General features: G+C 42.3%; 1 protein-coding gene across 1 annotated transcript; it reads left to right on the forward strand.

Annotated features, from left to right (window-relative positions):
• Nucleotides 1-2030: 2030 nt before the first annotated feature.
• CUNH14orf93 (chromosome unknown C14orf93 homolog) lies at nucleotides 2031-23487 on the forward strand. Its single transcript, XM_016120605.2, has 7 exons — nucleotides 2031-2101; nucleotides 11224-12280; nucleotides 14403-14723; nucleotides 17984-18045; nucleotides 18279-18382; nucleotides 19594-19706; nucleotides 19982-23487. Exons 2-7 carry the CDS (start codon nucleotides 11681-11683, stop codon nucleotides 20399-20401), a joined length of 1620 nt encoding a protein of 539 aa, XP_015976091.1. The 5' UTR covers nucleotides 2031-2101; nucleotides 11224-11680; the 3' UTR covers nucleotides 20402-23487.
• The last annotated feature ends 330 nt before the right edge of the window (nucleotides 23488-23817 follow it).

A 23817-nucleotide genomic window follows, 5' to 3' on the forward strand; every position in this document is an offset into this window, starting at 1 on the left:
ATTTTCTAGCTGGCTTGTATTATTTTAAAAATTAATGGAAAACTTTGATAGGAAACACAGAAAGTGTTTAAGACTGTAAGACATTGCCACCTCTTTTTCATGTAACAGGAAAAGCTGCCTGGGTTGCCTGCCACATAAGCTAGGGTGCTGCTAGGATGAAAACAACACTAGAGGCAACAGACCTTTCTACTGAGAACCAGATCCTCTCAAGAATGACCTAAACTTTGGGAACCAACAAGTGTGTGGAGGAGGCCTGACCGACAGCCAGTCCTGAAATGTGAGGGCTGAATAGAACAGCTGGCTTAAGGTTTCAAGTCTGCCACCTGTTAGCTATGAGAACTTGTAGTAAGCTCTCTCTGATTCTCTGTCTCTTATAAAATGGGGGTGCCAATAATCTGCCTATTTTACACTGATACAGTCAGATTATCTAATTTCATATATTTCATTTATAATATTCAATTTTGCCCAATTATCCTGTAATGTCTATTATAGTTTTTTTCCCTGACTGAGATTCAGTCAAGGATAATAATTCTCATTTAGTTGGTAGGTCTCTTTATCGTCCTTTAATCTGGAACAGTTACCTTTGTCTGTGGCTTCATTTCATTAATATTTGGTAAGTGTTCAGGCCATTTGCGGCGTGGGATGTTGTGAGGATGAAATCAGGTAACAATATTTTTAAGAGCTGTGCTGTTGAGCCAGTGAAGTATAGTGGTTAAGAACTTGGGCTACAGAGCTAGATGTTCTGAGTTCAAATCTCAAGTCTCTTTCTTATTACCTTAGTCTAAATCATGCCTCTCTGTGCTTTACTCTCATATAAAAAATGGGAGTACTAGTACCCACCCCCTACCGTGAAGATTAAATAAGCAAATAAATATATGTAAAGAATCCACAACAATCCCTGCACAGTATAGGCTCTTCAGCTGTTACTATAAAAGGCAAATTCATGAGGTATGAGTTTCAAAATTTGTGTCTTAGTTAGAAAAAACGTCACTCATTTAATTATAATGACTTTCCCCAGTGTTTACTAAATGTCTACAATTATGCCAGCTGCTGCAGTAAGAAAAAAAAAAGGTTCTGAATGGAAAAAGAAGTTTAAGATATGTTCTCTGATCTCAAACAGCTTACTAGTGTGAAATTACTAAAATATGAGAAATAATGGAGGTAAAATGCTGCTAGCGTGAGTATGCATGAAGTTTCATGCTGATAGAACAGAGAAGTGGCCCGTATTAACTAAAATAGCTGAAGAATGGGTAAAAACTGACTAGTTAAAGAAGGGGAGACAGGCTTTATCGCATAGAGCAGAGAACACTTGAGCCAAGGAATAATTATACCAGGGTGAAAAGGAGAGAGCAGTGGGAACTAAGAACAAACGGAAGCATGGGACAAGATTATGTGGGGTTTAAAAATCCAGGTACAAGCAACCAGGTCTTCATGCCGGAGGTAAAGGGGAGCCATTTTAGGTGCTTGAGAATGTAGTTTTAACCAAATAGAGAAAAACTGTGGACTTGGGCTGAGCAAAAACAAGGCCCAAAGTGCAAGACTACTTTGTCTTTCACCTAAAGAATGGAACATACTTGTATGAATGTTCATTTAAAGGTAGGAGGAGTGCGAAGCCAACAGACGTAACCTAGAGACATTCCACCTGGAAATCATGACCTCGGCTCCACGCACCAAGTCCTTGGTGCCTAATCCCAGTATAGAATATTACTGACTAGTTAACCAAGTTTAGCAAATTGTCAGAGGGATCTCTCTCACTGAATTGTTACTATACTGGCGATGAAGATCTCATTGCCCAGAAAAAAACGATGGGAAAGGGTAAGAAAGTGAAAGGAAAGTGAGAGAGGTGGGGAAGTGGATAGGTGAACGCGGGGCCACCAGGGTCCAAGCAGGACAGGGTCGGGGTCGGGGGTCGAGCGGCCCTCAAGGGGCCCCCCGGGGCCCGCGCCTCGGGCGCCGCGCGTGTGCTCCCGGGCGGGGCGCCCAGCAGCCGCCAGTGGCCAATCAGGGCGGGCGTCCAGGGAGGGGCGGGGCTTGCTGGTTCGGGCTCCGCGAGTCCTCCTTTTTGCACACACACGAATACAAAGAGCCATACGACCTTCGGGTATCCTTTTTCCATTTTTTCCCCCTCCTTAATCTTGTGTGTGTGTTCAAGTTTTTTTTTTAAATAGAGATCTGTGGCAGTGCTGGGGTGAGGAAACTGTTGCTAAGGGGAATTTGCGCTTTCCCCATTTCTTTTTCTGTCTCTCTTCCTCTTTCTTTTTCCTGGTCAAGGTTTAAATATACCAAGAAGTTGAGAAGCAGGATGGCCGTGTACAACTGTTTCCAGACAAATTTATAGAGATTTTTTTCTTTTTGCTATCACATTTTAAGAACTGGGAAATTTTTATGGTCAAGGGATTTAAAAATTCTAGCCGCTTGGGAAGTATGGATTTCCTTTTTTAAGCGGGCTGAAGGGATAATGTAAATTTCTGCCACTGGCACCGTCGAAGGAAGCGGAGATTTAAGACTCCCTCACAAAGCTCTTTGCGTGCGTTTTACACACCCTCACCCAGAATCAAAACCAAGGGGCTTGAATGTGGCAATTGCCCAAGGCCAATAGGTTAAAAATGTTTAGATATTATAATTGTGACACTCATTTCCCTCGGGAGGGAGGGTCAAAGACCTTTTTACAGTGTGTCTTACGTTTTCATGAGGACAGTGTGTGTGTTTCATGAACCAAATAATTTTGTAAAGATTTATCTTGGGGTTTTGTGCTTTGCGTATATGTACAGTATGTGTATATGTGCCATATCAGATTTTGTTTTAAAAGTGATTGCCTTTGGTTTTATGTGTGCTCAGTAGCCCCAGGATGTGAATTTATTTCTGTTGTGTTCCCAAATGTGATCAAAACAGGGTTTTGTGTGCAAATTTGGGTTTATAAGAAATCCTATGGTTAGCATACTCAGGCACTTTCATTCTGTGTGCATCTACTCTATTTTTCTGGCCTCCTTCTAAAGGATCAGATTGGTGAATAATTGCCAGGGAGTATACAGTCCATGTGGCAAATGAGGGTAGGCAATTTATTGAATCTGGTTCAAAGCCTTTTTTAGTGACCGCTTCGCCTAAGTGGTTTTGCTTTTTATTGTCTCCCATTCTTAAATGTACAGCTGTGTATATTTTGGTCTTTTATGTGTGGTTTGGTTGGTCTGTTCAAGAAGGGACATTCTCTCTTGGCTTTTTGACAAAATTGTCATTTATAGGTTGGGATTTGTTTGAAAAGCTCCATAGCTGGCAAAGTATCAGGAAAATAATCCAGTCAAATCTAATTCTCAAAAACTTAATGGTGGTCGGTGGTGAGGGGAGGGCTGGAGGAGGCAAAGGCAAATAATAAATTGGAGGGATGAGAAATGCATTTTTGTTATGCTGTATTTTTGGATTGAAAAACCTGCTCATGTCTAAGAGTTGCAGAGAAAAGTATATGAATTAGTAGAGGGCAAGCTTAGAGCAGAGCTTCCAGTTATGTGAGCTATATACCAATTCCTTGTTACAGAGCCGCTGTCGCCTATTAGGAATCATATAGAAAATATTTATATTCAAATTTGTGTTCACAGATTGGAGTAAAGCACTGAAGTATATGGGGTGTTGAGGGAGAAACTGGAATGTCACAAGTGTAGTAGCAACTAGGAGATTAAAAAAAGGATCTAATGTAGAGTTCAAATTTCATTACAACTAAAACTGCATATAATAATTTCCATTCACAAAGCGTCCTAGTTTCAAGCAATATTTGAGACAACTAAATAATGTGGTGATAAAATATTTGTTCAGATCTTGAAAATCCGTTTTAATGAAAGTGGCCCTATGTGGGCTCTATGTTTCTTATCTGCACTGTTTTTAATCCCCAGCAATGCAAGTCAGATCAGTGCGTACTTAATAAACTGTCTGAAATGTTGATCATGCCACAAATTTGGACCTGGATATCTTTGAAATCTAATCAGATTCTACTGGCCTTTGTGATGGCTGCAATGCTGGGGATTTTTAATGGAATTTTACCTTCTTTTCTGCATCACTGCCTCACATTTTGCCTCACTTTTTAGCTCTCAGCAAAGAGAACTCTTCCTAGAGCAGAACACAGCCCAAGACCCTGTCTTCCTAGGCTATTTGATTTTTACTAGAACCCTAGTAAATATCCAGTGTCCTTGCTTTGAGTGTCTACGTAAGAAAGAGAATTCTTCCCACGAGTATATCTTTGGCTTGGCCTTCCTAGCAAAGCAAAGCTAAACTTGGTTGACTTTGCTTGGGAACCCATGAGGCCCCTCGTGATGAAACTTTTTTGAACTATGGGGAACTGCCACTCTGTTACTGATACTTTAAAGATCTGTAACCAAGGCCGGCAAGAACGAAAAGCTTTCCACCACCAAAAGTCTGAAGCCGATTTGTGGCCACTGTATTTATAATCTTGTACGTGAAGCTCCGTACTCAGCGGAGAACAAAAGCGAGTAAACAACAAAACAAGTTAAAGATGGCGCTTGACGGCCTTGAAAAAGCCTCGCAGTCGTGTCCCTCCCTGAGGAGGCCCCTCCCCTCCCTGGTTCATTGAATGACTGCAATTGCAACCAATAGCGTCCCTGGTTCTGCTCCCCCTGTAGTCTAGCCGCCAATCACGGGGAGCCAGAGGGTAAATGGGGCGGTGCCTCCCCACGTGCGCGCGCGCTAGCCAGGTACACGGGCGGGCGCCGCGGTTTCCCTCGGCCACCCGCGCGCCTGAGTCGGCAGCGCGGGGCACACGCGGTGGAACACCCTAGGGCTGCCGAAGCGGGATTGTCGCAGGAACTTCCGCGATGCCCTTAGCACAAGTCCGCAGAGCTCTCGGGGCCACATAGTCTACCCACAGTGACCCAGGAGATTCCTGACCGCACCTCGGTCCACTGGGCTGGCGGTGGCCCCTCTCTGGAATCGTTCCTTTCCGCGGGACTCCCAGGGAAGGCTCTACGATTGGGTGCAGGCCCGGTAGTGTAGGAGGCAGAGCCTGAGCTCTGTTCCCCCTGCGTCGCTGCGGTTGTCTTGCCAGTAACTGAATCATACTGTCGCTTCTCCAATGATTTTGCTGCCTCTGGTGCCCATATTGTCATTTCTGACTAATGTTTAATCAACTAACATTTACCAAGGCCTTTCTGGGCACATGATACGGCTCTAGGATCTAGATTTTCCATTTTTCAGTTTCTCCAGAAATGCAGAAAGTTTTTAACGTCAGGTATATTTATATGAAAAGCTTAAACCAGAAATTTTAATTTTACCAAGTTGCATTTTAGCAAATGTAAATAAAGACTAAGCTACACTGGATTAAAAATTCTTTTACCAGTATACAAGTATCCCTGGAATTTTGGGAATTAGGTGGAATCCTTTTCATACTACCTCATTCTGCCCTCCGGGTCTACATATATATATTTTTTTACCTCTAGAAATGAGGTCTTAGATTTGCTTTGAGATTATTAGATGGGTCAGTCTTTCAAAATGTAGGAAAAATTTTTTCAGTGATATTTGCTTATCTGCTTTTATGTGGTAAAGCTCACTTATAGGGAGAGGTTTCGAGATGCCTTTTAAAAGGTCAGCCATTTTGCTCCTTCAGGTTGTGCAGGGCTCACCAGCACAGAGGAGCTCTAAGTGGCCATTTTCCTTATTTATTTCTTAAAATGAGGATTATGTTATGGATTGCTATGCTTTCAGTAATCACTTTTAAGGAAGTTCATTGCTAGCATGACCCCGAATGAGTTAAAGGCTCATTATAAAAACATATATTATCTGAGTGATACCACATCATACACATCTATTAAATAGTGAGAACTTTTATTTTTTATAGTTTGGAGGTAAAGTCAGTCATGCAGAAAATTCAAACTCAGAATGGGCAGAAAGCAAGCCAGGGAGCTGCCAAGAGTATGATATATTTAGTTCTAATAAAAATACATGTGACTTGGGAGGAAAGGGATAGTTAAGATTATGGACAGCCTCACCCTCAACTGTGTCTAAAGAAGATGAGTTTTCATTCTTTTTTTATCTAAATGTATTTGTGAAGAAAATATCAAATTATTAAAAAGTGCATATTCTAGGCTGCTTTCACCTGTATTAAAATTAGACCAATACTGAAATAAAACCCAAGCATATATTTTATGCAAACTTAAGTCCGACAGCTGCTCTCATTTTGTGTTGGTAATTCATCATAAGACTGAAGATCTTTTTTCTGAACATTCAATTCTAAAAGTTGATAGCATTTTGCAAGAAGCATGTATATTATTCTATGGTGGTCAATCTTAGTTCATTTCTACTTTTTCTTGAACAAAAATATGAACTCAGTTTTAAAATAAATTAGACATCTGAAATTACAAAAGTTGACAGTATCAATGTTTAATAATAATGTTATAAATACTGCCTGGTTAATTGACTGCCATTAACCATTGCTTTGCCAAACATTCCATATATTGCTTTATGGGTAATTGAATTAAAGTTTTACATTTTGAGAAGATATCAGTAAAGTTTGGGCATGTTAACAATATGGCAGCGTTAAATGGGCTTGAGAACCTTAAACTACTGATGGAAAAAAGCAAGAATAATTATGTTAGGTCTGGAGTGTTATAAAAGAACTGCACAGGTTCTAACAACAGATAATACAGCAGTGCCCATAATAAAGTTCTATTATCAATTTGAATTATTCGTACTGAGGAAAATCTGCCTCCAAAGTAAAAAGATTGTCTCTGTAGTATACAACTTTTTCTTCCTTTATTCACCTCAATGAATCTTTGCCCCCTGCATTTATATTTTCTTCTCTACAGTCTCAGAGAAGAACTCACCTTCCTTCCTTTTCACATTGGGAGGATCCTTGTTAGAAGAAAACTTAAATCCTTTTTTAACTATCTTCATTCTTTATATTTTCACCAGCCTTTTCCTTTCTGATTTTAAATGTACTGAAGCTCTAGAGCCCCTTCTGAATTCTTTCTTGTTTCCTTCCCTTCATAACAAAACTTGACTTCATATCTTGCTTCTATTTTTCTCTCTATCAATTCCTCTTTCATCTACTGCATAGTATTACATTCATTAGAAAAAAAAAAATACCACTCTGGGCCAATGACCATCACAGGAAAATTTTTTCATCTTTTTAACCATTCTGCTATACTTGTTACTGTTGATTAGACCCACCATCTTGACATTCTCTCTCCTTTGGCTTTTATAACACTGTTTTTCTCCCACCTCACTGACCATTCTTCTCTTTTAATGAAGCCTCTTCCATGGATTGGCTTGAAGTGCTGTCCTTTGCCTTTGCATTTTGCACTTTATATTTACCCCTTGGTGAACTCATTCATTCTCAGGTTCAACCACAACCCTCCCACTAAAAATTCCAAATTTACATTCCAGCTCCGACCTCCCTTTTGGTTTTATTTTTCAGTCCTAGTCAGTTTCTTCAGTACATTCCATTTAAAGATGTTGCCATTCGTTAAAATTTAACACATTACATAAATATACATCTTTTTTAACAAGCTAGTGCTTAATCTCAACTACCTCACTTCTATCATTATGTCAGTGGTACCATCTTCTGACCTATCTTCTGGTTTATAATCTTGAAGTTGTTTTTAACCCATATCTCTATCGCCAATATTTATTAAGTAAAGAAATATACTATCAGTTCTTCCTTCAGGATATTGAACCTTTATATTCACAACCCTCATTCTCATCAACTCAATCCTACATGACTTAAACAGTCTCCTAATCCCTTAATTGTTCTACTTTTAGGTCTCTAAAACAGAGGTCAGCAAGCTAGGGCCCAGAGGCTAAATCTGGCCTGCCACCTGTTTTTGTATGACCTGGAGCTAAGAATGATTTTTATATTTTTTAATGTAAATATTAAATGTAATATTTTGTGATATTTTCATGTCTGCAAATAAAGTTTTATTGGAACAGCCATACTCATTTGTTTACCTATTGTCCATGGTTGCTTTGTGCTATAGTGGCAGAGTTGAATAGTTGTGACAAATCTTATGGCTTGCAAAAACTAAATTGTATATTATCTGGTCCTAAAAAAAGGGTTGCTGACCTCTGCTCTAGGAGTTTCCTTAACTTGGTTTTAAAAGTCCTCTCTCAGCTTTCCTTTCTTTATAAGCCCTTTTGCTCTGACCTCTCACAGACACCCTGTTAATTCCTGTAATGTTTGTTTTTTATTTCATCTTTCATGTCGTCTTGCCACCCTACCAGTTAGTTCATCCTACACATTGCTCAAGGCTCAGTTTGAGGATTTTCTTTTATTAGACCCCTTTCTCATAAGATTTTATCCTGTTGATCTTTCCTTATTTTGAACTAACTTCTCAAGAAATGTTTGGTCTGTACCATATTTTCAGGCACTCGTGTATACTTTGCTTTGTTCTTTATACATTTTCATTCTCACGTACACTGTAAGCTCCTGGCATATGGGGACTTTGTCTTTCCTTCCTTTGAGTACTTAGAGGTGACAGTCCATTTTGGTGACTCATCCTTTAGCATAGCATTACATATACAGAATCTTTAGAAACATCTTTTTTTTTTTTTTTTTTTGACTTGCTCACATTCTATAATGGGAATATATGTAGCAAATGAAATTAGTATTTTGTTTAGTTTTTAATCACTATCCAACATTTAAGTTATCTCATTAGTAAATATTATAATGTGAAATACTCCTTTATTACCTGCTGACCCAGTTTCTTTCTTTGTCCTTCCATTTCAATGTCTTAGAGTTTATGTGGGTGACTCTAGCAGGAGGCAGGGAAATTAAGTCAGCAATAATATTTATGGAAACCAAAAAAAGAGTTATTTGAATTCCCATTGTGCTGTAGTACACTGTATTTAATTCAAGAAAACACCTATTTGTTGCCCTGAATGTAACATTCTAAAATGGGCTTAGTATGTTAATACACAAAGTGGAAAAGCAGAAAGAAATTGAGGAACAAAGAGAATTCACAATAAGATTTTATATTTAGCATTAAAAACTAGCAGAGTTGAATATTATTCTTAGTCTAAAGTCAAGTTATGATAGTAAATAAATGGTAAATACTGTGTTTTCTTAATTATCTTTCTAATTTGCATCATAGAAGGTTTTGTTCCTATAAATGCATCTTTGTAGACTTGAATTCATTGTTACTTAATAATTGAGTACTAAATTTAAGGGGAAATCCCCCAAATTCCATTTCAAATTACTGCATTTTTTTAAAAATTAGGAAATCAGAATGGGAGTCCAGGGTGGGAACACAAGGGTTTCAGGAATAATCGTAATATTGTCTAGCTGCGGTTGTGGAGCACTAACCATGTGCCAGCGCGCTATAGATGCCTTACACATATTACATATAATCTTAACAAAATCTCTTGAAGTAGGCAGAAACGAGAACACTGAGGCTCAGAAAAATGAATAATTTGCCCAGGTTCACACAGCTCTTAAGCGGTGCGACAGGATGAGATTCCCCACTCCATCCCTTTTTTTTTTTTTTTACTTCCAATTCAGTGCTGTTTTGGAAAGATGACCTACCTAGGAAAGACTGTTTAAGGGGGAGGGAAAAGTTGGAGGCAGGCAGCATGCAGGCATGGGTAAAGGCATCTTGCAAGAAAGAGGAATTTTGGAGGCAAGAGTATATATAGCAGTTATCAGTTTGGTACCAGAAAATGGCCCCACCCAGTGTCCCAACCTGAGGCATCATACTTTCTGATTTTACAAATACTGGACCCAACTGGCAAGCATTTGTATATTATTGTCTCCATAGCTTTCTTTTTCTCATAACACCCATGTTTCAGATTAAACTTCTTGCATGATGGTGGTTAAAAATTTAAAACCCTGCAGGAGCAAGTGTAGGCCCTTATTAGGAAGGAAAAGGATATATGAATGAATCATACATAAATTGACGTAGAAATTGCTTAGTGCTTTCCTTTAACCTTTAGTTTTAATTTGGCTTTAACCTTTAGTTTTAGGTTTAGTTGTGCCTTCCAGTGACTCTAATGACAGAGAAGCTATAAATGGATTTGAGTTAAATTCTTGGAAAAAGTGAATATCTGGCACACACACAAAAAAGCATTTCTCAGTATAAAGGGTAGAAAGAGCAAATTAAAGACTATTCTTTAATAACCAAATGTAATGAAAGTGCATTGTCAGATCTACATTTTAGTACCTCAGAGGCATTGATATTGCCTGTTTCTGAAATGAGATTGCTGATTCAAAAAAGCCCCCAAATCTCAATATATAGAAATTGTTCTTCACCTCCTTTTCTCCTTTTAATTGTGATATTATAATTTACGGGGTAAGATAGAAATATATCTCTTGAAGAAATTGTAAACATACTTGTGATTTTGTCACTTAGGGAGCTTCAGGCAGAAGGATTCTTTTTTCTATAATCAAGTATCATTTAGAAAATGACAGCATGAAGTTTCTTGGAGTGTTCTCAGTGGTACAAATCAACCTTCCCACACTTTTTTTTTTCTTTCTCTTCTGGAGTAGTTTAGTTGCTTAACTACAGTGATTCAAAAGATAGGCAGTTTGGTTTATCATTGATATTCTGGTTTCTCCAGGTCGTGTGGGCAAAGTGGCAGCGCTTAGCTATTTAGCCATTCCTGTTGAGCTTTGCCTCTCCCTTAAGGAGCTTGAGAAGTGGAGATGAGAGGCCCCAGAGGTGATCTTTCTGTGCTATGGGTTGGAGGATTCAGAACCACTTGTTCCCTTTGCAGAAGTGGTGGCCCAGGTACGCAGCCCTGGGTTACTGCAACTCAATTCTCTGATCCTGCTTTTCCTTTCGTTTCTTTACTGCATTGCCCAAACATTAATAATATATAATTGTGTAAGGTCAGTGACATGTTGATGGCTGCAGTATGCTTATTTCTTATTTAGGAATCTCACTCTGAATTAATCTGTATGAAAATTATAGAGAGGATAGAATTATGAATCTTTATGTTAATAAAGGTGGCATCAGTTCAAAAAAAGAAACACTAGATTGAAAATAGATAACCTGATTCTGCTGTCTTCTTCTGACCTTGATAAAGATATATAACTTATCTGCATGTCTTTTCTCTGGACCTGGTGTAATATGTTTCCTAGAGCTATCCCTATGGATGAGATAACCTCCATGAAGTGTTCTGAAGGCCTTATGGAATGATGTCAGAGCAATAAAATGCAACAGTGTTATTACAGCAAAGATAGGAAGAGAAGACACATCTACGTTTTCTTCCTTAATCTTCTAATTTTTCCAGATCCTGGCAGGCCTTTTTGAGTCTCGTCCCAGTTCTTTAGGTTGGAATGGTGGGGGATTCCAGGCTCGAGTGCAGGAAGAATATTTTCTACCGTCTGAAACTGTGTTCATCAAGAAGGCCTTTGTAGGCACTACCCTTTCAGTAAGGGACGAATGTGAGTGACACTCAGTGTGTTGTCCTAGGATAGCACAGGATCTACAGACAGAAGAAGGCATCTGTCTCTCCTCTGCAGGCCAAGTGGAGGCAACCATGGACTGTGTGCTCCTTCATGGCTTGCCTACTCCTTCACAAAATGCACCACCTGGTGCCCAGCCTCCTCTGATTATCCTCCATGAGAAAGAAAAGTGAATTCAAAGAGGCCAGTGCTTCCTGCCAAACTGGTGAAATCCATTCGACCGGGGGCACTTTTTGGAGCAGTCCAGCCGTGTGAGCGTGGTTGTTGTTGCTTCCGTCAGCCATGTCATTCAGTGCCACCATTCTCTTCTCCCCTCCCAGTGGCAGTGAAGCCAGATGCTGCTGCTGTGCCTGTAAGAGTGAGACTAGTGGGGTCAGTACAGGCTCTCAGGGTGGGAATCCTCCCCCCAGCACCCCTATCACAGTGACCGGACATGGCCTGGCGGTTCAGAGTTCAGAGCAGCTCCTACATATTATCTACCAGCGAGTGGATAAGGCAGTGGGTCTGGCTGAGGCTGCTCTGGGTCTTGCCAGGGCCAACAACGAATTGTTAAAACGTCTCCAGGAGGAAGTGGGTGAGCTGAGGCAAGGGCAAATGTCCACCCCTGATGAAGATGGGGATAGCCGGGCACATGGTTCCTCACCGGAGGAGCCAGGGCCTCTCAAGGAGAGTCCCGGGGAAGCCTGCAAAGCTGTGTCTGCTGTGGAAGAGGAGTGTGACAGCGTAGGCAGTGGCGTGCAGGTGGTGATCGAGGAGCTACGGCAGCTGGGAGCAGCCTCCGCTATGGGTCCTGGGCCTATGGGCTTCCCAGCCCCTCAGAGAGACATGCGGCTCCCAGGCTGTGCCCTGCCTGCCAGTGAGGGGACCCCGATGCTCAATCCCGTGAGTATCGCTGTAGAGAACACACAAATATTGTTGCTCCTTAGTGTTTTTTCTGGCCTTTCTCTTTTTTCTCTTTCTCTATTTTTTCCCCCATCCTTAAACATTCTTTTTGGGTTTATTTGTGATGAAACAGAACAGTACCAAGTTTACTTTGCCTTCAGGGATAGTGAGCACTCCTGTTTTCTTCCTGAACCATAGCCTCTTTGACAAGAGGTCATTCCTAGTGTGTGCGGTTATGGGGGTGCCCTGCCTTCCCTCTCGCTAGATGGGTGGCACCTTCTCTTTCATAGCTGCCTCAGCTGCTCCGTGTGCTCTCCTCTCCTGGCGAGAATGCCTGCCATGCACAGACGGCTCATTCATATTTTATCACGGGCCCTCTGCTTGCCAAGAGGAATTCAGTACAGAAAGATGGGAATGAGAGCGGAGAGAGGCAGAGGTGGAGAGAGATGGAAAAACTAAGAGGGAAAGGAGAAAGATAATAGAAGACAGGGTAAGGAGGGAAAGAAGCAGGTGGAAATGAAGGGTTGAAGAAGGAGAGAAACAAAAAAAGGAGGCTAGAAGAAAGATGAATCTAAGTGGAAAGAGAATAAATTTGCAAGAGAGAATATGAGGTAAGGTGAGAGGAAAGTAGAGGAAAGGAGATAAAATGAGGAAAAGAAATGGACAACTGAGAGTTAACAGAAAGAGAATGACATGTAAAGAGAATGAGAGAGGCAAGCAAGTATATTTGTGAGCAGGAAAAGACATAGAAGTACGTTGTGTTATTTCAGTTTCTTTATTACTCAGGGCCATATGAGCAGGCAAATCCTGGCTGAGTAGAGTAGGAACTGCAGAATGTCACACATGGAAGTATGAAAAGGAGATGGAGCAACCATAGAGATCGTAGTAGAGATGAGAAAATAACAGATGTGTTGCCACTTAAGAGACAGAGGAAAGTTAATTCTCCACCAGGTTCTTCCTCCGCCCTCTCCCTTTTCCTCCTCCCCTCATGACAAGGCTCAGACACCCATTAAAGAGTAGAGGAGCAGAACACATAAGGTAGATGGAGGTTGCAACTCTCAGCCCATCTACTGGATCTGAGAAATATATGAACTTCCCTGTCCTCTCTTCCAGTGTCACACTGTCAGTGGTCACTGCTCCATGAAGGCCTAGCACATGTGGGTGGGTGACGGCCACTGTTGCTCTCCCCAGTCTGTGTCTGGCCAGGACTATCAGTGGTTTGGGGCTGTGGGAGGAGAAATGGGGAAGGTGAGAGGAGGCAGGAGGGTACTAGGCCAGGCAATGCCCTGAGCTGGGGTTCTTTCAGTCAGGGAAGGCTTCCAAGCCAACAGGATGGAATTAGATTTCCCAGTGCAGAAAGCAGCTCACAGGTCTATAAATCTCAGCCTCCTCCCCCGCTTCCTTCTGTGTTTTTTTCCCCCCTACTTTCACTGTTTTGTTTTCTTGGCTGCAGAAATCCCCCTTCCTTTTTTCTTTCCTCTCCCTCCCTTCTCCCCTCCTTCCTTTCCCTGGCATGTATGTCCTTGAGCAAGGGCAAAGGCTGACAAGTAGATATCAGGGCAGTGACAGTTGGTTGAGGCCAGGGCAGGATCAAGGTGAGGGCACAGACTATCCCCACAAGGGGAATGGGGTTGGGAGGGAGTCAGTGTCAGCCTCTCTAGAGATTTCTGACTGTGTATCTCCCTCCTTTGTCCCTATTTTCCTTCGATTTCTCCTCTTATTGTTACCATTTTATTTTCTTCCTCCTTCTCTTGCTTGGTTTTCCTTTCTTATCATTACTTCTTCCCCCAATCCCTTTTAGACAAAACACTTACCTAGCTATAGTTCTTATACCCAAGAGCAAATCATATAAACGACCCTTCACAAATAGAGCATCAGAGACATGCCTTTTCCTTGTAATCAGTCCAATGGTAACAACCCAACATGGCGGCCCTGTACACACAGAAATACTTGCCCAACACTCTCATAGGAGTCCCAGAGAAATAAGCCAATGACCATTAAAGACTGTGCTAGATTCCCCACTGCTTCCCACTCTGTTCATTATCTGTGGCCAAAGGTTGATGGTTGACCAGGTTCCCCTAAGCCTGACTGGCTAATAAGCTATTCTTTTTTATGTTCTTAGCTGGTGGATGATTATGTGGCCTCTGAGGGTGCAGTACAGCGGGTGCTGGTCCCTGCTTATGCCAAACAGCTCTCACCAGCCACGCAACTGGCTATCCAGCGGGCAACCTCAGAGACAGGGCCAGAAAATGGAACCAAGCTGCCACCACCCCGCCCAGAGGATATGCTCAGTGCTGCTGCTGCCCTGGAAGGTGCCTTGGAAGAGTCAGGCCCTGGGGGAACTGGGGAGCTCAGACACTCTCTAGGGTTTACTGCTTCCCCATGCAGGACCAGAGGGAGCGGGCAAAAGAACTCCAGGCGCAAGCGGGACCTGGTACTTTCTGTAAGTGAGCTTAATTTCTATGAATTTTTCTTCAGTCTGGAAAGATAAGAGTGAAACTTGGGTTGATTTTAAACTTCTCATGTTGAATGAATAGTCTCATGAATCTTACTGGGGTGGGAGGGGCAAGGAGGAGATTGTTCCAAAGCTCTGGGGATGGGCTTCCCCCTGATATCAGTGGAACTTTTTTAAGGCTTTTCCAGAGAATGATAACTTCCATTTAAGAGGATTTAATATTCCTGAAAGGAAGATCTTTAAGGGATTGAGCACTTTGACCAGGGAAAGATAACACTGGAAACTGCCTGCAAATTACCAGGGTTCAGGGTAAGCCACAAGGGGGGGCCTCTTAGGCAGAAAGCTCAGGGTGCCGTACGGTGGTCCCAAACCCCGGAGATGCAGAGGGCCACTAAACACTAAGCTCAGTAATAAAAGTTGGAGGATTCTAGTCAGTCTAAGAGCTCTTGGCAGGGAATGTACGGGTCTGAATCAGTTCTGACTGGAACCTTGGCATGGCTGAAAGCCCTGGGAACCTCGCTAAACATCCTACAGTGTGCAGGAGAGCCCCCTACAGTTATCTGGCCTTAAATGTCAATAGTGCTGATGAGAAACTCTGTTCCAGGGTGGCCACAGTCCTCGGGATCTAATCTGTGCCCAAAAACATCTTTCTGATAACAATGGGGATGTTCTTTAGCCATATAATGTTCATATTGATAGGTTTCCATTTTCTGGAAAGTGGCTGATGACTAACTTGAGAGTTTTGGTTATGAGTTGAGATCGCCTCTCACATTCGACTGAAATCTTATCACAGTATATCGCCCATTTTTTCTAGTCTTAGCAAAGATTGAAAACATTTATATCTCCTTTATTTACATTATTTCCTCCTTCCTTTTCCTTTTCCCAAGAGATCTTACTTTCCCTTTCATTTGATTTGTTTTTACACTGAGAGATTTTTTTCCCTAGTAAAGAAGACATTGTTCATAATCAGTATCAACTGGTTTCTAACCTTCCTTTCAAATTTTGGTTATGTTTAGGGACATCTCCTCACAGGGAATGGGTTTAGTTTCTTGGTCATGGATTTCTAGCCCAAGAGGTCCGCTCTTGCTGCCAGTGATAGAAATGGAAGTATTTACCTAGAAAAGCATTTCAAAGAATTTCCCAAATGATTTCTATCACTTCTATTCCTCTCCTGCCTACTGTCTGCAGTGACAGGTCTAGTGTCGAGGTCTGGCTACTTCCTGCCCTTTGGAGAGCTTGGTGGAACTGTGAGCCTTCTGGGAGGACAGTATGCTCACTCATTTTAGTACTTGAAAAGAATCTAGAGGACCAGTCAGGGAATTTTGCTGCACATCACAGAGGAAGGTTTAAAGTGTTCTTGTGCCAGACTGGGTTTTGAGGGAGAGAGACTGTTATAGATCTTCGCTATTCCAACTTTAGAGGAATAAGAGAGGCATCTCTCCAATCTATTGAGGCTGCTGTGGATTGCTTCTAGGGATTCAAAAGGACCAAACCCAAACTTAATTCCTTGGACTGCTGCAGATCCCAGCCACCCCTTGGGGAAATATATTTATTTTTAGCTCACTCAGGAGTTAGGTGAGCCAGCAGCCTTTACAGTCTTAACATTTATTATTGTCTAGAGTATTTTCCCTTTCCACTTCAAGCCTGGTTTGATTTTTATCAGCTCATCTCTTCCAAGCCATTTGAATTGGAAGCTATGCAACTCATTTTTTTCCCTTTCTTTTGCAACTCTTTCAAATTCTTTCTGAAACAGTCACACATCCCCCTGTGATTCCTTAAGTTTGGGTTTCTAAGAGGTAAAAGAACTGTATCAAATATGAAGCTAGTATAATAGATTTTTTTTATTGAGTGGAGACCCTAGCCATAAAGAGTTAACACTAATTTCCTAAGTTGATATGGTCAGTCAGCCATAGAGGTAGAAGGGTAAAGTGGACATTTCTGAATATGAAGCTGAAGTCTTGAGATCAGGACATGAGTCCATCAACTTGGGATTGGGTAACATCCATTGATTGTGGGAGCTTGGGATGAAAATACAATCAGAAACAACTAAATTTAATAGGAAGAAACATTAAATCTTGCATGAAAATTAAAAAGAAACAGTTGTAGAATGGTATGGATAGTAATTCATGTGAAAAGTGAACTTGAGTTAACTATAGGCTCACTATGAATAAACCCTGTGACACTATGAGTAGGGATGGGGTCGCTAAGAAAGATAATAGCATCTTGGATTTTGTTCCCAGAAGAGTAGAGTTCCACTTGGGGAAGTAATCTTCCTTTTGGCCAGACCTCAGCTGATGAGTTAGATGTGCTTCCAAGCGCCGCGTTGTAAGACAGACCCTGGCAAAGCAGAGAGCCTCATAGTCTCATGAGGAATCTGTCTGGAAACTCTGCCATGAGGAATGGCTGAAGGACATGAGGTATTTAGACCAGATAAGAGAAGACTTCAGGAGTACACGAAAGCTATCTTCAAGTATTTCAGGTGCTGTTATGGTCAAAACTGGGGTCAGAGTTTGGAGCATCTAAAGCAGAACTTTTTAACAATTAGAAGTATTCAACAGTAGAATAAGCTGACTCAAAAACTAGTAAGAACTCAGTATTAAAGGTGTATAAGCAAAGCTGAAAGACTGCTTATTTAATGATGAGAAAGGGAGGTTGGGGGATAAAGTCTCCAAGGTCCTTTCCATTTCACATTTCTGTTATTTTAGGATTGTTTTCTAGACCAGGGTGTGTGCACCCTGGTATTTGTGGCAATGTCCAAAGGGATATACCTGGTACATTTTCCTGGGTCATCAACTTTACTAGAAGGTATTAGAAGACATTTTTTTAGTAATAGAAATACAGATACATTGTGAAGAAATTTTTTAATTTGCAAGAGTAGGGGGCTGCAAGAAATGTCCATGTGCAGTAACCTTGGTGTATATTCACTCTCTTCTTGCTATTGGGATTATGTTTGTGGAAATGTTTGAGGCCCTCTGCTTTAGTGATCATATTCCTCAGGAGCAGAAGTAAGACCAGGGATGGTCCTAGAGCCTTCACACAAATTAAATGAAAAGGGGGATAGGGGCCCCCTTAGAAATACTAACTTGGATAGGCTCTCTGGCTAAGAAAGGGCATTGACAGAAGTGGTACCTACACTATGGGAAGGATTTAGGCAGAGAACCCCATAGGGACAATGCCTAGGGACCAGAGGAGGGTTTCATCGCATCCACTCATGGTTTGATTCTATCTTTGTTTGTTTTTTCCCCTAGAAATTGGTCCACAATGTGCATAACCACATCACCAATGACAAGAGATTCAATGGGTCTGAAAGGTATGATCCTCTTGAGAGACAAAAGTCACAGGTATTTTGCCAAGGAAAGGGAAGTAGAAGGGGCTGCTCTAATATAACAATGAGGCTAAGGCTTTGATCTCACCATAGTCCCTTGTATCCTGTCTTGGGCCGTGGAGGAATTTACCACAAAGTTGACTAGTGCTGGGAATCTCTATTTGTGTCTAGTTTTAAAAATACTGACTGCCCTATTTACTCTCTTCTCTTTGTGGCAGCATCAAGTCCTCTTGGAATATTTCAGTAGTGAAGTTCCTCCTGGAAAAACTCAAGCAGGAGCTGGTGACCAGTCCCCACAATTACACTGATAAAGAGCTGAAAGGTGAGAAAAACTGAGTTAATTCCAGTCTCATCCTTTCTCCACCCCGTTCCTAGTCACAGGAGAAGCAGCATAATGGAGATGATTTAGGTGGTTTTGAAAATAGTGAACTTAAAGACATATTTTAGCACAGAATTGTCTCTAGTCGCCTTCTTATTCCTATACTCGGTCTGAAATGAAAATGGGAGAAGGAAAGCACTAGAACACCATCATGTATGATGTTTACATTGGATCTGAATCTAGGGTGTTATGAAAAGGAGATCAGAATCCTTTTTGTTCCTAAGTATTACATCCTGGGTTTTCTATTTTCCTTGCTCTTCTGTTATTTGTTTGTAGCTAACCCTGAAGCATTAAGAAAGCTACCGCTGGAGAGAGATCCATGGCTACGATTCAGTAGAGGTAGCAGACTTGACACTTGTCTGAGTCAGGAGAACTCCTAGGCGTCCTCACTGGCAGTGCTAACCACGAAACAGACCTACTAAGGGACAAGAAGCAACTTGCTTAAAACCACCCAGCAAGTCAGCCACAGAACCAGGATGGGCCCAGTGGGTCTGTCCAGCCCCAGTCCAGAGCATACCACCATATTACACGTGGCCTTGTCAGACCCAGTCCTGAGCCTCACCCTAACCTGGTCTGCTCTGCCCCACCCATGGGGATGCTGCTGCCTTTAAGCAGGCAGGGAAGCAGTCCCTAGGCTCATGGGCTGGAGCCCTGCAGCCTTGCCTGCAGCCTGTAACCATCAGCGGGGCCCTGTGAGGCTCAGGCTCACGCTCTGTGGTTAATGACCACAGTGTGGGGGCTGACCCTAGCTTCCAGAGGCTGTCACCATCGATGCCAAAATAGCATAACTGAGATAAGGTCAAAAAGTTACGAATAAAGCCAACTTTTTACAAAAAAAGAGAGAGAGAGAGTGAGCAAGCAAGCTTTCACTGAAGAAGCACTTGTAATCTATCAGCAGAATAGAATTGGGAGTAAGTTTAATTGGGGATAGTGGGGAGAGAGTTACAGAAGCACTGGAATCATCTTTTTCCAGTGGGAGATATGGGAGGAGTTAGTGTCGGAGATGAAGGCGGGCAGGGAGAGCTAAAACAATGGATGATGGAAAAGCTATCGTCTAAATAGTGATTCTCACCCTCCCATCTGGTAATGTTAGTGCAGAACAATGGGCTACGGACCACTGCTCTTTGCTCCCTTTCTTCTTCCTCTCCCGCCAGGAGCCTGTGTAGCCTATTTCCTTACTAAGAGGCGTGAGTACCGCAACTCTCTGAATCCTTTTAAAGGCCTGAAGGAAAAAGAGGAAAAGAAACTTCGAAGTCGTAGATACCGGGTAGGTTTCTAGGTCTTTCCTTCAAGATGCTAAACTCTAAACCCTAATCAGCTACAGTGGGAAGGGCCAGAGGTTGTAGCATCTGAGAATAGAGTTGAGAGCCAGGAATATAGGCAGATGGAGGAGGAGGGTGAGCCAGTTCTAAGATTTGACTTGGGGGCTGGGTTCTCTCAGGCAAAGATTTTATACAGCCTTCCTCCCACCCAAACTCTTTCTCCAAATTTAATCAATAGTTTGTTCCTCTTTCTAATTTCTGTCCTGCTCTCCTACCATAGCTTTTTGCCAACCGATCTAGTATCATGAGGCATTTTGGACCCGAGGACCAACGTCTGTGGAAGCACGTGACAGAAGAGCTGATGTCAGATGAAGAGGACAGTCTTAATGAGCCAGGTGTCTGGGTGGCCCGCCCTCCCCGTTTCCGGGCCCAGCGCCTCACAGAGCTTTGCTACCACCTGGATGCCAACTCTAAGCATGGCACTAAAGCCAACCGTGTGTATGGCCCTCCCTCAGACCGATTACCTTCTGCTGAGGTCCAGCTCCTTCCACCAGAACTTTATAATCCTAATTTCCAAGAAGAGGAAGATGAGGGAGGTGATGAGAATGGACCTGTCTCCCCATCTTTTGACCAGCCTCCCAAAACTTGCTGTCCTGATTTGAACTCATTCATTGAAATCAAGGTGGAAAAGGATGAGTGAAATCTATAACCAAGATTAAGTTTGGCTTCTGCCACTCTCCATGTCCCAGAAATAGGTGGCTCTGGGGCTTCCCAGAATAATGAGATGTCCTCTGCAGCCTGAGAAAGCAAGTCATCCTCTCTCCTTAACACCGTCCCTACTGGAAGTGGAAACTGGCAGCTCTGGTTGGATAAAGGACTTATCTGAAATGGGGCAAACTTCCCCCATTGTGAATGGCAAGCCAGAAATTGCTTATTTCTAAGCATAAACAGTGCCTCAGAAGAGCCTGGGATGAGAAGAGGAGGCGGATGGGTCTAAGAAACATGAGGCCTTCTCAACATATGCTCTGGCCTCTGAGTTTTGTTTTGGTTTTTAGGTGTTTTTTCTTTCTTTCTTTCTTTCTTTTTTTTTTTTTTTTTATTCAGGATTCACTCAAAGCTCTGGGGAAGCATCCCTGGTTGTGTCTTTTGCTTCCCCTACGACTGCTGGTCTAGCTCTGCAGTGGAAGCAGAACAGGACCAGTCCAGGGTAATACTGCCACCTGGTGGGTAGTGTCAGTCATGGGCTTGATTCTTCTGAGCAGAAGAGGGGCTGCAACCCTATTTGGGAATTGGGATTTAGATGTAATAGGTATTGTTTATTGAAATATATAAAGAAGATTTTATTATTTGCATCTTACACATGAAAAAATTAAGGCTTAAAGCATCCCCACGTCTCACTGTGTGATCAAGCAGTATACAGGGCTTTGTAGTTATTTTTTAGTCCTGTTGGCCAAGCTCTATTTTGAGTGTGTGTGTGCATGTGTGTGCGCGCGCTTATGCATTTTGAATTGACTGAGATGTAAAAATGGCTTTCTATTTAGTCATTCATATAACAAACATTGATTGCTTACTAGGTATAAAAACTCAAGAGTGATGATTAAACTGATACCTGAAAGATGGGGAGGAGTTACCCAGAAGGGAAGGGGAGTTCAGAAGAGCGTTCCAAACTTAGAGAACAGAAAGTACTAGAGAGCACAGACAAGATAGAATTCTACTGCAGAATAGTTTGGGGAGGGGATAATACTGAGAGAAGAGGCTGGAGAGGTAGAGAGAACTTATAAAATATCTTAAAGAATGTAGACTTCAGTTCAAGGGCAGTGAGAAATCATTGAAAGATTTTAAGGAAGGAAATAAGATGATCCATTTTTTTTTAGAAGAATCACTTGACCTCAGGGAATGAGACCGACTGGGGAAGAGCCTCTGCAAGACTTTTGCAGCAGTTCAGTTGGTGGCCTGACAGATATACTGGTGACGAAGGGAGGGAAGATCTGAAAGATATTTAGGAAGATAGGACTTGGTTAGATTTGAGGTTAAGGGACAAGGACAGAAGGTTGATATTCAGGTTCCTGGCTTAAGCAGCTCAGTGGTTAATGGTGCCATTTACTCAGAGAATGCTGGAGAAGCCAGTTTCAGGAAGCAGGGAAGGTGAGGTCAGTTTAGGGTGTTGTATGCCTCTGAGACAACCAAGTGGAGATGCTAGTAGTCAGCTTTTTTTTAAGTCCAAGAAATTCTGGGCCAGATTTGAATTTGGGAGTCATCTGTATATATGGACCTGAATTAAAGTCTTGGGGATGTAAAATAGGGCCTGTGGAGCTCTTGGCTCCAGTTCAGGCTATAGACTGGTTACCCCAAGGTCGTGAGCACTACTGTAGCTCACCCTTAGTGAACCTCTCTGCCCCTTCAGTTGTGTCCACTGTGATTCCCTGAAAACCAAGGTTGTTGATCCCAACTGTGTTCACTGCTGCCACCACCAACTCCTGGATGGGTCTCCTTTAATGGCTTCTCAACTTTTCATATTTACTTTCCCATCCTCATCCCAAAGAAGCAAAGTTTGCAAATATTAGAGTCTGTGTGGATATTTTAGATGAAATAATTGGAATGAAGAATCCACATTTTCCTTTCCCTTCAGGAGACAGCAAAGGAGGGAGAGCCTTATGGTTAATTCTGAAGATGTTGCTCACAGCAAGTTGTGGATGCAATCTTTCAGCTCCCCTCTGTTACTAATGCTTTCAGTACCCCCAGCTTCCAGTCTGATAGTAAGCTCTCCTCTGGATCAGAAAAAAGATGTAGGCCTGACCAGGGGAACAGAGGCCGATTCCCAGGAGAGATGAGGTCAGAGAAACAATGCAGCTAGGACAATGAAGCCAAATAGTTTGTGCCAAATTAACTTCCCAAAAGATATTAACCTCCTTTCCTTCTCTGTTCCCTCAGGGTACACTAAGATTATAAAAGGTGTTCAAAATGTTGAGATAAAAATAATATGCATGGTTTGTTTGCATATAATTTTCATACTCATACATTTCATATTCATACATTTACTACCTAAATACAAAGGAGTCATTTTCCTTCTCCATTCTACTTCCTTGGTCCCTTGTCCCTGATGTGCTAGTCGGGGCAAAATCAGTCGGCTGGTATTTAATTAGGTATGTTCAGCTTCAGCCATGGTTTCTTATTCTTGATCCTTCTAGTATGGCCAATGTCAGCCTCTTTTCCTTTTCCACCCTGATGTTTTACCTCCTCTAAATGACAATTATTTCTTTTCTTCCTCTTAATACCTACTCTTTATCACCAATCTTCCTGTGGGCTAACCAAAAAGTAGGTGTTCACTATCCCTAAAACCAGTCACCTGAAATATCTGCTAAAAATCTCATTTCCCAACACCAGGGGGTGTCTGTCTATCCCTCTATCTATCCTAACCTGAAGGTAGACATTAGTCCCAAACTTCCTTCTCCTTTTTACATAGACGCGAGTGCCTTCCCTCCCTAAACAGAGCTTTGAGTTCAGAAAGTGGTGTCTTATTTATCTCTCATTCTCTCTAAACTCGAACAAATTTTTATTTTTCTTTGTCTATTCATCCTTCTTCGGTCCCCGCACCTCCCTCGATCCTCTTTGCGCCGGTTCTCTCTTCCCTTTCACTACCTGCCTTCCACCACCTCCAAATAGACTACCTCGCCTTTGTGGACTTTTTACGTATGCGTCTCTGAACCGCTCTCTACCTTTCTTCCTTCACCCCATCTCACTAATTCTGCATCAGTCTCTCTCCCCATCTTTCCCACAGTCCCCACACTAGGAACAAAATCACGGTGTTTGCGCAGAACATGCCTCACGTCGACCGATACACGCTCACTACATTCCACTGTGCCCCTCCGCGCATTCCAACTTCAAACAAAGAGTTCCCCCCTCAAGAAAAAAAAACAAAAACAAAAACTTTCTCCTCTCCTAGTTCTTGGGTGATGTAGTCCCAGCTGCCCAAACTTGCTCTCCTCTCCCCTTCAGTCGGCGGATCTCCACCTTCAAAAACGTAGCACCAGCTCCCGTCGCGCCCTTCTGCTCAGCAGAAATCCCTGCGCAGACACCCCCGTTCCTCTCGCCCTCGGCGCTCCGCCCCTCCAGGAA

The sequence above is a fragment of the Rousettus aegyptiacus genome, unplaced genomic scaffold (genome assembly GCF_014176215.1).
Source record: "Rousettus aegyptiacus isolate mRouAeg1 unplaced genomic scaffold, mRouAeg1.p scaffold_m13_p_3, whole genome shotgun sequence".
NCBI classification, from domain to species: Eukaryota; Metazoa; Chordata; class Mammalia; order Chiroptera; family Pteropodidae; genus Rousettus; species Rousettus aegyptiacus.